Source organism: Hemicordylus capensis, chromosome 7 (genome assembly GCF_027244095.1).
Source record: "Hemicordylus capensis ecotype Gifberg chromosome 7, rHemCap1.1.pri, whole genome shotgun sequence".
NCBI lineage: Eukaryota > Metazoa > Chordata > Lepidosauria > Squamata > Cordylidae > Hemicordylus > Hemicordylus capensis.
The window spans coordinates 14,547,535-14,561,822 of NC_069663.1; the positions used below are offsets into that span (position 1 = coordinate 14,547,535).

Sequence of the window (14,288 nt, forward strand, 5' to 3'; positions counted from 1 at the left end):
ACTTGGTTTTATATTGTGTTTCAAATTTTTGTACACTGCCTAGAGATGTATATATCAGGTGGTATGGAAATATGACAGACAAACAGATAGATTTGATAAATAAATAAGTGTGTTTGTTTGTTTGTTAGGAAATAGGTGTTTCCATGATTTTGCCCACAGATCCACAAATCTTAGCTTGGCATAACATCAAAGAAGTGTTTCAGCAATCTTGGCTTTTTTCCAAACTATAGGTGGACAATTTATCCTGGCTGCTATCATACTATACGAAACTAAAGCGTTAGCCCATCTCCTGTATGGTGCCCAGATCACCTTATATTCCAGTTTTGCTGACTTAGAAACAACCCCAACCATGTTTCTGAGAAGCCTATTTTAAGTGGCTTGCTGTGTGCCTAATGTGATTTTACATTTAGAGGCAGGTGTACCAAGTGGGGAAACTGGGGACTGGCTTGTGGTATGTAATTTATGGTTAAAGCTTATTTTTCTCCCTAAGGTTTTGGCACTTTTGATTCTGAAGGATGGCTTTCGGTCATGATGGAAATTACTCATAGTGAAGAAATTCTGTTTACTTGGCTTCTCTCCTGAGCTATGATAGCGTGGGGCCATGAATGGGCCAAGCGAGCAGATATCGCATGCCGATAGTGATCCAAGATGTGCTACAACTCAGTTTTATCTTGGGAACCAAATATAGAATTCCAAATCAGCTAGGAACCTTAGCACATTAATGGGGCCTAAGTATAGAAGAATGTTCTTGTTGGCACATTTTAATGCTCTTCTGTCAGTGGTTCTGGAGGGTAGGTTTAAGCAGATTCTTGATGAGGAATGGGTATTATTATTATTATTATTACATTTATATCCTGTTCTTCCTCCAAGGAGCCCAGAGTGGTGTACTACATACTTAAGTTTCTCTTTCACAACAACCCTGTGAAGTAGGCTAGGCTGAGAGAGAAGTAACTGGCCCAGAGTCATCCAGCTAGTCTCATGGCTGAATGGGGATTTGAACTCGGGTCTCCCCGGTCCTAGTCCAGCACTCTAACCACTATACCACGCTGAGTATGCCAGTGTGAAGATGGAACAGTTGAGTCTGTAACTCATGTTTTATTATACGGTACTTTTTATCACAATTCTCATCTCTCTCTTATAGCACCTTTACTAAGAAATTCTCCAGGCCATTCAGATGAGGTTTTATGGTTTGTTTTCTTCTTGCTGACCAATGACTCTGACATTACATATAATGCTACCAAATTTCGTGGGGTGGCCAACAGAACCAGACAGACTCTAATAACTGATCCCATCGTTAAACATTAGGATGAATTGCTATGAATGTTGAAAGTTTTATCTGTATTGCTGGTCAGAGACCGAAATAGAACTGAACTGAACTGGAATAACAGCTGGTCATTATTTGTGGTCGCCCTTGCCCTTCAGTTCGGAGTACCAGCAGAGCTCAGGAGATGAGGCCATGGTTCCCAGGTCTCAGGAACTCTCCAGAGCTCAGGAGATAGCGGGATGGGGTCATAGCTCAGTGGCAGAACATCTGTTTTGCATGCAGAAGGTCCCAGGTTCAATCCCTGGCTGGGAGAGACCCTGCCAGACAGTGTAGACAATACTGAGCTAGCTGAACCAAGGGTCTGACTCAGTATAAAGCACCTTCCTGTGTTTCTGTGTAACTGCAGCCTGATCTCTCTTCTTTGGGGATGGGGCCACAGTTCAGGGATAGAGCATCTGCTTTGCAGGCAAGAAGGTTCAATCCCTGGCAGCATCTCCAGGGCACTTTCCAGATTAACCCTTCCCACAGTATCACTACAGATCTCCTAAGTGTGCTTCCATACTTCCTGTGTTGTGACACCGCAGTCCCTGTGCTGACAGCAAGGTGCCGTTCACATTTCCGACGCCCTACTTTGGATTTTATCTTTGCGATGTACATAGGAACAAAGGAAGCTCTCATATACTGAGTCAGACCATTGGTCCATCTGGCTCAGTATTGTCTTCACAGACTGGCAGCAGCTTCTCCAAGGTTGCAGGCAGGAATCTCTCTCCGCCCTATCTTGGAGATGCTGCCATGGAGGGAAACTGGAACCCCAGATGTTCTTCCTAGAGTGGCTCCATCCCCTAAGAGGAATATCTCTGGCCGCCCAGAGACACAAGTTTGGGCGGGGTAATTTGATTAAATAAATAAATAAATATCGTACAGTGCTCACACTTCTAATCTCCCATTCATATGCAACCAGGGTGGACTCTGCTTAGCTAAGGGGACAAGTCATGCTTGCTACCACAAGGCCAGCATTCCTCTCCTGCATCATTAGTGCTACAACATTGTTCGTGCTGCACGTCCGCTGCAGAAAAATAGCTGTATTTTCCCTTTGTAGGAGTTTGAGATGCTGGGGGGTCGTTTTCAATACGATCCTGCCAAGCGGAAGCATTTTACTGCTGCTCTAGGGTGTCATCGGGAAAGTGCACAGGTAGAGCTGGGAAAGACTCCTGTCTGAAACCAGACAGACAAAACTGAGCTATCGGTTTTGGATGCAGCAGGTCCCAGGTTCAATCTCTGGCTGGGAGAGACTCATAACTGAAACCTTGGAGAGCCCCTGCCAGTCTGTATAGACAGTACTGAGCTAGATGGACCAAGGGTCTGACTCAGTAGACAGCAGCTTCCTGTGTTCCGATTGCTTGAGCTGGGGTTTGGAGAACGTAAGCAAGACTCTCTTCCAAGCTGTCTGAGGGAGTTCTGCTGTTGCTGACCTTCGCTGCGACTGCCTAATAACTCCAGAAATGAGATCAGCGCGTTGCTGGATGCTTTCTTACGAGGGGCCGGGTTTCCGGCAAGCAGATCTGTGCCCACTCACTTCAGCAGGGCACACACAGGAGAGCCTCTCGGGAGACTGGGCCCTCGGCCAACCTTTGGAGACCGAATTTTTATCTCGAATGGGTGTTTATTTAAATCAGAACCTTAAGAGCCCCTGGTGGCGCAGTGGTAAAACTGCCGCCCTGTAACCAGAAGGTTACAAGTTCGATCCTGACCAGGGGCTCAAGGTTGACTCAGCCTTCCATCCTTCTGAGGTCGGTAAAATGAGTACCCAGAAATGTTGGGGGGCAATATGCTAAAATCATTGTAAACCGCTTAGAGAGCTCCGGCTATAGAGTGGTATATAAATGTAAGTGCTATTGCTATTGCTATTAAGCAGATTGTGAAAGCAGCATGGGTGGAACAAAAAGCTTCCCAACTCCGTGAGGTCTAGTCGGAGGGGAATCACAAAAGGGGCAAACCACCTCCGACTGAATTAGATGGCAAAACTGATATTAATTTTGGATGGCATCCAAACTGTAGCACCTGCCACACTCTCTGGGGCACCTGGGAGGCTTCTAAGGCAAAAGTAAAATTCCTTCATCCACCCTGCCGGGAGCTGTTAGGAGATCGCTCCTGCTGCCTTCTTTTCCCGTCCCTTTTGAGTAAACATGGTTGGCCTGAGAAAATGATTTTACTTTGCCCTTTAGAATCACCAACTCTCCTATGTTGTGAGAATGTTTTGAAAAATCGCCCTCCTTACTGTGCTGCAGCACAGAAATGCCTTGAATTTTAAACAGAAGAAAGGGACTTCAGAGAGGAATGCTCACTAACACTCCTGAGTCCTGACACATTATATACCCCAGAAAGCATCAGTCTGGGCATTTTTGCATGGAAGTCAGCTCTGAGTGACAGATCATGGGAAGAGAGCTGGTCTTGTGGTAGCAATCATGACATGTCCCCTTTGCTAAGCAGGGTCCACCCTGGTGGAATATGAAAGGGAGACTAGAAGTGTGAGCACTGGAAAATATTCCCCTTAGGGAATGGTGTCGCTCAGGGAGAAGTAGAAGGCTCCAAGTTCCCTCCCTGGCAGAATCTCCAAGATAGGGCTGAGAGAGATTCCTGCCTGCAGCCTTGGAGAAGCCACTGCCAGTCTATATAGACAATACTGAGCAAAGTGGACCAATGGTCTGACTCAGTATATGGCAGCTTCCTATGTCCCTATCAGCTTCTGCCTCTCCGTTTGACACAACACTCAGGCCTAGTTCTGGACTCTAACACTTCCAGACTGCAGGAGGGCGCTATATAGGAACAAAGGAAGCTGCCACATACTGAGTCAGACTATTGGTCCCTCTAGCTCATTATTGTCTACACAGCACTGGCAACAGCTTCTCCGAGGTTGCAAGCAGGAATCTTTCTCAGCCCTGTCTTGAAGATGCTGCCAGTGAGGGAACTTGGAGCCTTCTGCATGCAAGCATGCAGATGATCTCCTCAGAGTGGCCCCATCCCCTAAGAAGAATATCTTACAGTGCTCACACATGTAGTCTCCCATTTATGTGCAAACCATGGCAGACCCTGCTTAGCAAAGAGGACAATTCATGCTGAAATTGAATGAATGAATGAATGAATGAATGAATGAATGAATGCTTACAACCACCAGATCAGCTCTCATCATATGATACAGTGCACTTCCCTACAAAAAAGGTTCCTGCTACCTAAAAAACTAGGATGTCAAGTTTTCTGGGTGGCAGGAACCTTTTTCTAGGGAAGAAGAGTTAAGGATAACAATTCTCATCTAGGCTTCCCAGAATGACCACTTTCCTGCATGCTGGGATCACAGAATTATAGAATGATATAATTCTATATACAGAATTATATATCGGGCTCGATCCTTCAGATGTCACTGGACTACAACTCCCATTAGACTCAGCTACAATATATTGTGGCTGAGGATGATGGGAGTTGTAGTTCAGCAATATCTGGAGGACCACAGACACTGGCCCAGACCAACCCTCTGCTCAGTGTAGGAAGCACTACATCATCCCTGACAGACATCCTTTCAGCCTATGTTTGTTTTTAAAGGTTTTTTCTTTTTAAAAAATGAATACAATACAAATACAACGGATATTCATATTCTGCTTTTCAACAAAAGTTCCCAAAGCGGTTTACACAGATATAAATAAATAAATGAAATGTCTCCCTGTCCCCAAAGAGCTCACAATACAAAAAATAGACATAAGGCAGATACCTGCAACAGCCACTGGAGGGATGCTGTGCTGGGGATGGATAGGGCCAGTTGCTCTCCCCCTGATAAATATCTAGACATTCATTACCAACAACAAACACTTGTTCCTGGCTTGAGGCAAGCTAATTCTGTTTCAGCAGGAGTGTTCCCAGACAGAAGGCTTTACCACGGGTTTACTGCGAGGCTTTACTGCGAGTTCAAAGTTGCCCCCCAAAAACCAACACAAAAAGTGGATTTTTTTAGCCCGGTTATAAATCAGGCTATACTCTAATGTGCAATTAAAAACTTGAATTGTGTGTGAAGTGCTCCCTGATAGCTCGCAGGGGTAAATTTGACTGATATGTGAATGCACACCTCCATTCCAGAGATGTGAATTAAAAGCCAGGTGTGAAAAACTTCCAGGAGGAGTGGCTTCAACCGTGTGCAGACGAAGCTCAAGATCCCTGCTTAACTTGTCTCTGGGAAGACAAATCTTCCAAATCTCCCCTAGCGTTGGATGAACCAAAAGATGGAAAGCCTACTGCAGAGAGACCCTTACTGCTTTCTTCCTCCTGTTTTGCCGTTTCCAAGTCCGGAATTTTGATCGTTGCAAGCTGGCAATCCGACCTACCTCTGAAGAAACCACACTGTTCCTGCATCTGTTTCTGCGGAGGAAATGCACAGTCTAGCATCTGCTCTTTGTACTGAGAAAGACGCCCCACAAAGCAGGCGGGTGGCTTGCTGCCAAGTGGTCCTCGCTTTCAGGGAGCCTTAGCCAATTCCCTAGCGAACTTGGAGCCAGCCCCGAAATACAGGGGCTGTGTTTTGGACACTTGACAAAATGAATGGACTTAGTGATGACCAGTGTGGGCGGGGACAAGAAACGGGCTTCCCCTTACCCACTCTACAAGTAACAGCGAATGGAAACAGGGCTGTCTAGGACAAATGAAGATTTTTTAAAATAAAGATTTTTAAAATAAAGATTTTTTTTAAAACCGGCCAGAGACATAAGTTTTGGGTGGTATATAAACGTACGTGTGTGTGTGTGTGTGTGTGTGTGTGTGTGTGTGTGTGAGAGAGAGAGAGAGAGAGAGAGAGAGAGAGAGAGAGAGAGAGAAACTCTGCCCCTGAAGTCTAGGTGCCACAGTTCAGTTTCTAGATGCCATGGCTCTCTGGCGCCTGGGATTTGTCAAGCCTTGAAGTTGCCTCTGTTCTCTTTTCCCTCCTGGTCCCCTTTCCCCCTTTGTATCATGTCTTAGACTGCAAGCAACTAACCACCTCAAGTACTTTGGCAGCAAGCAAGCAAATGAAACAAAGCAGCTTGCCTCTGTGGATACAATTCCTACCCATGTGGGGCAGAAGACTATGCATGGTATAGTGGGTAGAGTGTTGGACTAGGACCAGGAAGGCCTGAGTTCAAATCCCTGCAAACATAGCAAGCTGCCATATACTGAGTCAGACCATTGGTCCATCTAGCTCAATGTTGTCTACCCAGACTAGCCGCGGCTTCTTCAAGGCTGGAGGCAGGAGTCTCTCTCAGCCCTAATTTGGAGATGCTGCCAGGGAGGGAACTTGGAACCTTCTGCATGCAAGCAGGCAGGTACTCTTCACAGAGCAGCCCCATCCATGAAACTCACTAGGGGACTCTGGGCCAGTCACTTCTCTTTCATTCTAACCTACCTCACAGGGTTGTTGTGAGGATAAACATCACCATGTGCACTGCTCTGGACTCCTCAGAGGGAGAGCAGGATATAAATGTAGTAAATAAACAAATAAAATAAGCCTGATGCCATGGTGCCTCATAATGTGGGTGGCATTTTCTGCCAAGAGTGAATGGAGTTAAACCATGAGGACTAGCCCCATTCATTTTGGCAACTCTTCCTGAAAACCCACACCCTTGCAGTTTGACGCTATTGCACCACGTTACGCAGAAAGCAGAATACACAACAGGGATTGCCATGGTGAAACCAAAACACACACAAAAAACACCCTGCCCGCTCCCTGAAAATCCCCCACCCTTAATTGTGTGTTCCACAAGCTCACATTGAGCAAAAGAAAAATCATAACTGCTTTATTTTTAGCTCTGTAATAGGAAGGCAATCTCAAGTTCCCAACACCTACGTTAAGGAAACAGAATTCAAGTGACTGTAACTGCAAGTCAGTTAAACGTTATTTAAAACACTCTGGCTTTGGAGAGGAGAGGCACAAGAGGGCAGAAATGACTTGCTGGTGCAGAACCAGTGTGGCTCTGGCAAGTGGGATGCCTCAGTTTGTTGCCAGGCTGCAAAAGCATCTCTGCCCGTGAGAACATAGGAAGCTGCCTTCTACTGAGTCAGACCCTAGGTCCATCAAGCTCAGCATTGCCTACACTGACTGGCAGCAGCTCTCCGAGGTTTCAGGCAGGAGCCTCTCCCAGACCTGCTTGGAGATGCCGCCAGGGATCGAACCTGGGACCTTCTGCGTGCAAAGCAGGCACTTTCCCACTGAGCTATGGCCCCAATTAAACAAGATTGGTTGCGACTTCTGAACTGACTAATCTCGGTTTATTCTAACCTGAATAGAAAGCGACTCAACCATTTTTCACGAAGACTTTGGGACTTGGCTTTTTGTGGGGAGGGCACCACTGAAGGCCTGTGGAGGACAGTAGGGCACTTTATTTGGCATGTGCTGACCTTTTTGGAGGGTGCTTTTTAGGGTGTTTTTTAAAAAAAGTTTGGGAACCTAACCCCAGTAATCCCCTAGACTCAATGCCTCATTATCTGTGGTTTTGTTACCCTCAGTAATCTGCGGGAACAGAACCCCCATGGATAATGAGGTCCTCCTGTACTTCCTTCAAATAGATTGTGATCTGCAACTTACTTCAAACCTTGGGTACAGATTGCAGTAAGTTGGTTAGAGTAAGCCAAGATTGGTCGGTTCAGACATCATGACTGAACTTGGTTTATTGTATCCTAAATCAGAGGTAGACCACCCAGAGATGACTCCTTGGGGTAGCAAGAGGTAGCTTGCGCTCCTCCAAATACATTTCCAGTTTCCCCTTCCTCATCCACCAGACTGGCATTTTACAGCAAAGGGTCAGACAAGACAGGCATAGTATATCATAGTCTTCCCACTTGAATTAATTATTTGAAAAGGCCTCTGTTATAGGTGCCTCATTCACTGACTCCTCTACCCCAGAACAAGCAGCAGAAGCCAGAGCAGCCAGGAGCTTCCTCCAAGGAGCTCAAAGGTAGGTTAGGCTGTGGGAGAAGTGACTGGCCCAGAGTCACCCACTGAGCTTCATGGCTGAACAGGGATTTGAACTCGGGTCTCCCCAGTCCAACACACTAGCCACTACACCATGCTGGCCAACCCACCCACCAACATTGTGAGAGAGGCCAAAACCACAGTAATTCACACAGGAACACAGAAAGCTGCTTTATACCCAGCCAGACCACTGGCCCATCTAGCTCAGAATTGTTTACACTGACTGGCAGCAGCTCTCCAAGGTTTCAGATGGGGCTCTTTCCCAGCCCTCCCTGGAGATGCTGCGAAGGACTGAACCTGGGGCCATCTGCATGCAAAACAGATACCCTGCCCCTGAGCTACAACCTCATCCCCCTTAGTCTCCATTCCCTACTAGAACTAAACTCATGTATGTGTAACTGAAGCAACCGCATATACTTCCCATGCCTCAGTTCCCCCCCCCCACCGTTCTCTCCCTTGAATCAATATCTAGATTGCATCCCCCTTGGGGCAGGGACCCATTCTCTCTCTCTCTCTCTCTTTGTAGAGTGCTATCTATATGGATGGAACTATACAAATACATTAAAATATCATCATTACTACCTTTAGCTATATTGTACACCAAGACTGCACAGCTCTGGCCCACCAGCTGGTTTGGACTACAATGGCCATAATGGCAGCCATACACTGGCTGTCAATAGGTTTCCGGACAAAATACAAAGTGCTAGTTATAACTTATGAAGCCCTAAACGGCTTAGGCCCTGGGTATTTAAGAGAGTGTCTTCTTCACTCTGAGCCCCACCGCCCATTGAGGTCATCTGAGGAGGTCCATCTCCAGTTACCGCCAACTCGTTTGGTGGCTACACAGCGTCTTCTCAGTTGCTGCCCTGAGATTGTGGAATGCGCTCTCTGCTGGGATACGATTCTCCTCATCTCTGGCAATTTTCAAAAAACACCCGAAAACCCATCTTTTTGCCCAAGCTTTCCCAGCTTTTTAAATGTGCGGGTGTTTTTTAATCTCTGGGTTATTTTAAAATTGTTAAATTGTTTTAAGCTTTTGTATATGTTTATTTATGCTATTGTTAACCGCCCAGAGACAAAAGTGTGGGGTGGTGCACAAATTTGATAAACAAATAAATAGATAGATAGATAGATAGATAGATAGATAGATAGATAGATAGATAGATAATCCCTGACTGTTGGCCACTGTGGCTGGTGATGATGGGCTTCTCCCATGGAAGAAGCTCTGAGCGGAAGCACTCCACGCTTTCCCGGGCTGCCTTGTGCCACTCCCTGCCTGCCCCCGGAAGATGATCCCGCGATCCTCTTCAGCCTCCCCTGCACCAGTGCTGGGTCAGCAATTGAAGAGCCCCCAGCTGCGTTCTGCTGCCTTCTCGTGGTGGGGGCCGGGATTGCTGACATCCTCTCCCGACTTTACTGATTTGCACAGGCCTAATGGGCGCTGCAGTCCAATAACAGCTGAGGGGCCCAAGTCCTGCTCTACACACATACTTGCAGGGTACAGACCACATTTGCACCAATATCCAAAAGAGCAGTGTGTTCATCCATGCTAAAAACAAGGAAGATCGTTCATGTAAGTGACGAGCTTGAAACTGACCAGGATGTCTCAAAACCGACCGGGGCTCACCTACACATTAAGTCCATACATTGTCCATACATTAAGTCCATACTGTACTTCCGGTCATTACTGGGGCAGGGAGGGCGGGTAGAGGGTAAGGCAGGAATGGACCTACCTTCCCCCCAGATGATAGCTGATGTTCCCTTCAGCACGCCGCTGTGCGCCCATACGATCTGTGCTGCATGGAACAGCACAGATCTCCGGAGGCCCGGACTTGTTTTCCCATCCTCCACTGTGTTTTCCCACAATGCACTGCGTGATGAGCACCATGCATTGGGGGATTCCCCAGGAGTCAGTCACTCTAGGTGTCCGACTCTGTGTATGCTCAGGCTATGCGCACAACCTCGCACCTGGGGTAATGGGTGCGCTGGCGCCCTATAACCCAAGTAAAAGCCCAGGTACAAAACTCAGGCTTGCGGGAGAGGCAGTGCCTGCACACGAGGAGCCCTACCCAGACAGGGCTTCCCTAACCTGGGCAGGGCAGCTTGTGTGCACCGCCTCATTATGTTAATGATGTGATTGCCTTGGTCTAATCATGGCTTTTTCTTCTCTAAATAGCAGCCTTCAGGAAGGGGAGCGGGTATGATCAAGATCAGAACTGTGGCTGGGTACGAAGGGGTGCTTTAGCTACTACACCCTGCCAAAATCCACACCGATATTAGAAAGTCTGGTTTCAACACGCAGCAATTGTGGTTCAATGATTAATATTGTTGTGCTGGAAGGCTAGTCTGGGTCCAGAGGATGACGAGTGGATGGAAGATTTCACTATCTTGGCCTTCAGAGAGTAACCTTTCTTAAGCAAGATTGTCTGGACAAATTTCAAACCATTTGGCAGAGATTCCCTTTGCTATTTGTAGATTAATAATACCTCAGTCCGCTAAGAAAACGTCTCACGATTGATTTCATATTTGTATAATTAAGGGTGCTGAGAGGGTTAGGCCTGTTTGTCCTGTTTTTCTTTTTACTCTTCCGTTTTCGTATGTATATTGCATTGCTTCACTGAATATTGTTATTCCAAATGTCCTAAGTGTTGTGTTCTCTTGGCAGAGGTTAGGATGGTGGTGGGCTGTGGGGGCAGAGGGAAATCCTAAGCACTGTCACTTCTTTAAAAATATTTATATGTATTATATTGCATTGCAACATATTTTACATAGAAACATAAAACTGTTATTAATAATTGGGGTGAAGAAATGTTGGCTCAGTTTATCAGCCCGACAAAATATTTTACTTGTAAGATAGTTCCTCAAGCTATGTTGGTCCATTACTCATCAGGATCTTTTTCACTTGTCAGGCATCATTTTTCACTCATCACAGACTAGTAGACTAGTGGATTTGCTCAGCCTTGTTAATAACAATTATAATGATTATAGTAATGTTTATGATGTATCCCCACTCTTACTCCAAAGAGCCCAGAGCAGTGTACATGGTTATGTTTATCCTCACAGCTACACTGTGAGGCGGGTAAGCTGAGAGATATGTGGCTGGCCCAGAGTCACCCAGTGAGTTTCATGGGGATTTGAACTCGGGTCTCCCTGAACCTAGTCCAACCACTGCACACCATGTTCTTCTCCAACAGTGGCTGACTTACACTACATACAAGGAATTACTGGTCAGCAAGAGCAGCTGCGCAGATCTCAGGGATATCTTTTTGGGTGGCACAAAGGGCTTCCCAGGGAAGGAGAGGGTTCCCTGAATGTTGTTGACCACAACTCCCAGAACCCCCAAGCAAAAGCCATTGCTGCTGAGGATTCTGGGAGTTGTAGTCAACAACATCTGGGAATCCCTGTTAGAGGGAACACTAATGCCCTGGGACACCACTGCAGTGAGTCAGGAAGTGCTCTTAGCCGGCTCTTCTCACTGCACTGGTGGTCCCTTGCCCTGTATATCAACCAGTAATAATAAATACTCACACCTATCTCATATTATTGTAAGAATTACAGCACAATGTATGTGAAGCTGTATACGCATTCAAAAGCCTTATATAAATGCTTCTTACAGGTGGCTCTCGTTCTTCATGGGGGTTCTGTTCCCGCCAATTTCTGTGGATAATAAAACCGGGAATAAAGAGACCTTAACCCTATGGGGATTGGGGGTGGGGGGTTAGGTTCCCTGAGCTTAAAAAATTGGTAAAAAAGCAGGGAGGGGGCAGAAATAAGGGTAGGAAAGCACAGTACTTTGTTCTCTAGGGTCTCCAGGAATGCCCCCCAAATCCTCTTATTTTTTCGTTTTAATTTTTTTAGAGTTATTTTATTTAAAATTTTATTTAATTTAAAAATTCTTTTTAATTGTTTAAAACTTTTTTAAAATTCAAAATTTAGATTTTGAAAATTTTAAATATTATTGTTAACAAAACAAAACAAAAAAGAGCCACAAAATGGCTCTGTGCTTCAAAATGGCGGCTGGAAATGACATCAGAAGTAATTTCTGGCCACTCTGTAGATAGCCAAACTGTGGATAGGCAAAAATTGCTTATATTTCATGCCATGGATGGAGAAACTGGGTCTCTAAGACCCATCCACATTTCATGTGGATACATGAAACCACGATCCACGAAACTGGATAACAAGGGTCTCCTCTGTGTCAGAGGACTAGTTTTAGAGGATGATTTAAGAACATAAGAACAGCCCTGCTGGATCAGGCCCCTAGACCCATCTTGTCCAGCATCCTGTTTCGCACAGTGCCCCACCAGATGCCACTGGAAACCACAGGCAGGAGTTGAAGGCATGCCCTCTCTCCTGCTGTTACTCCCCTGCAACTGGTACTCAGAGGCATCCTGCCTTGGAGGCTAGAGGTGGCCTTTAGCCCTCCAACTAGTAGCCGTTGATAGACCTCTCCTCCATGAAGTTATCCAAACCCCTCTTAAAGCCATCCAGGTTCTTGGCCGTCACCACTTCTTGTGGCAGAGAATTCCACAAGTGGATAATCCACTTCCTTCCCCTCACTGGCATTCTGGAGTGGCCCGGCCTCCAGAAATCCTACAATGCATCGCGCAAGAGTTTCCTCGCGGCCAGGCACTCTAGCCACCCAGAATGCCAGTGAGGGGAAAGTAGGTATAACCTTCTCCCCAGCCCTCCCTTTTGGCTGTGTGAATGACCTTTCTGTCATTTCCGATCTTACTGGAAATGTTCACATTCGCCCTCATTAACAAATTGGTATAAACGTATTTGGGACATGGCTTACAAAACTAACTCATTTTAGAAGATCAGAACTGAATGTAAAAGCAGACACATTTGTACAACCATGGAGTCTCTTTACTACTTTTTTGAATTCAAAATGCAATGATGATGTATTCCCTCCACGCTTTGTTTTCTTCCTTATAACTATAATGTAATTTTGTATTCAAACATTTTTTTTCATTTAAAAATAAAAATAAATGCTAAGTATTTTATTAATGGGGTACATAACGATAACATGAGCTGTGGTAGCAAGCATGAATTGCCCCCTTTGTTAAGGAGGGTCCGCCCTGGTTTGCATTTGAATGGGAGACTTCATGGGAGCACTGTACGAGATTCCCTTTTAAGGGATGGACCTGATCTGGGAAGAGCATCTGACGTTCCAAGTTCCCTCCCTGGCATCTCCAGACAGAGCTGGGAGAGACTCCTGCCTGTAACCTTGAAGAAGCTGCCGCCAGTCTGACAATAGTGAGCTAGATGGACCAATGGTCTGACTCAGTATAAGGCAGCTTCCTATACCCCTGTGTCCTTTGAGTGGGTCGTTATGCCGATGATCCTGATCTGTCAACATGGCACTGCTAGCTTGTGTTACTTGCTATCACTTCTACTGAACATTAATTTCATGCCAACTGCTTAAACCCCAATGGAAACTCTTCATGCCAATATAATTATGTCAGTCTGCACATTTACCGGGGATACGAATAATTCACTGGTCCCAGGGCATGGTCTAAAGCCACATGATACAATGTCCTTGCTGAAGCTAAGCAGTTCTGGTCTGTGCCTGACCAGAGGGGATGGATGCCCCAGTGAAAACTCATGGATGACCCACCCTGAGCTCCACGATGGAAAAAATGGAACAGAAAAATAAAATCACAGAAACAAGAGGGTTCTTTGGGGCCATCCAGACCAACCTTCAGCAAGAAGCAGAAAGTCCAGATTCAAAGCAGTGTTCTCTGTAACATGGATTCCCATTTGTTGACTACAACTCCCATCATCCCCCGCTGCAATGGCCTTTGGTTGGGGATGGTGGGAGTTGTAACAGGGATTTGCAGATGCTGCTGACTATAACTCCCATCATCCCCAACCACAGGCCACTGCAGCTGGGGATTATGGGAGTTGTAGGCAACAACATCAGGAAATTCCTGTTACAGGGAAGACTGATTTAGCGCATCCTCAACAGATGGGTGTCCAGCCTTGACTAAGACCTCCATGAAGGGAGACCTCACCACCTTCCTAGGTGGTGGGATC

General features: G+C 46.1%; 1 protein-coding gene across 10 annotated transcripts in view; it reads right to left on the reverse strand.

Annotated features, from left to right (window-relative positions):
- The window catches only part of TMEM200B (transmembrane protein 200B), a 58,393-nt gene that overhangs the window by 14,272 nt on the left and 29,833 nt on the right, over window positions 1–14,288 (reverse strand). Inside the window, exons 1-2 of one of the 10 annotated variants that reach the window (XM_053268823.1) lie at window positions 9,983–10,077; window positions 5,635–5,668 (exon numbers count right to left, since the gene is read on the reverse strand). The exons of 6 other annotated variants lie outside the window; for them this stretch is intronic. Coding sequence is in view for 1 of the 4 variants with exons in the window: in XM_053268817.1 (XP_053124792.1) it covers window positions 9,983–10,035 (53 nt within the window). In the remaining 3 variants the exon portion in view is untranslated. Of the gene's footprint in view, window positions 1–5,562; window positions 5,669–9,982; window positions 10,086–14,288 lie in introns of those variants that run through there. 3 more of the 10 variants (XM_053268817.1, XM_053268824.1, XM_053268826.1) reach the window with 3 other exon arrangements.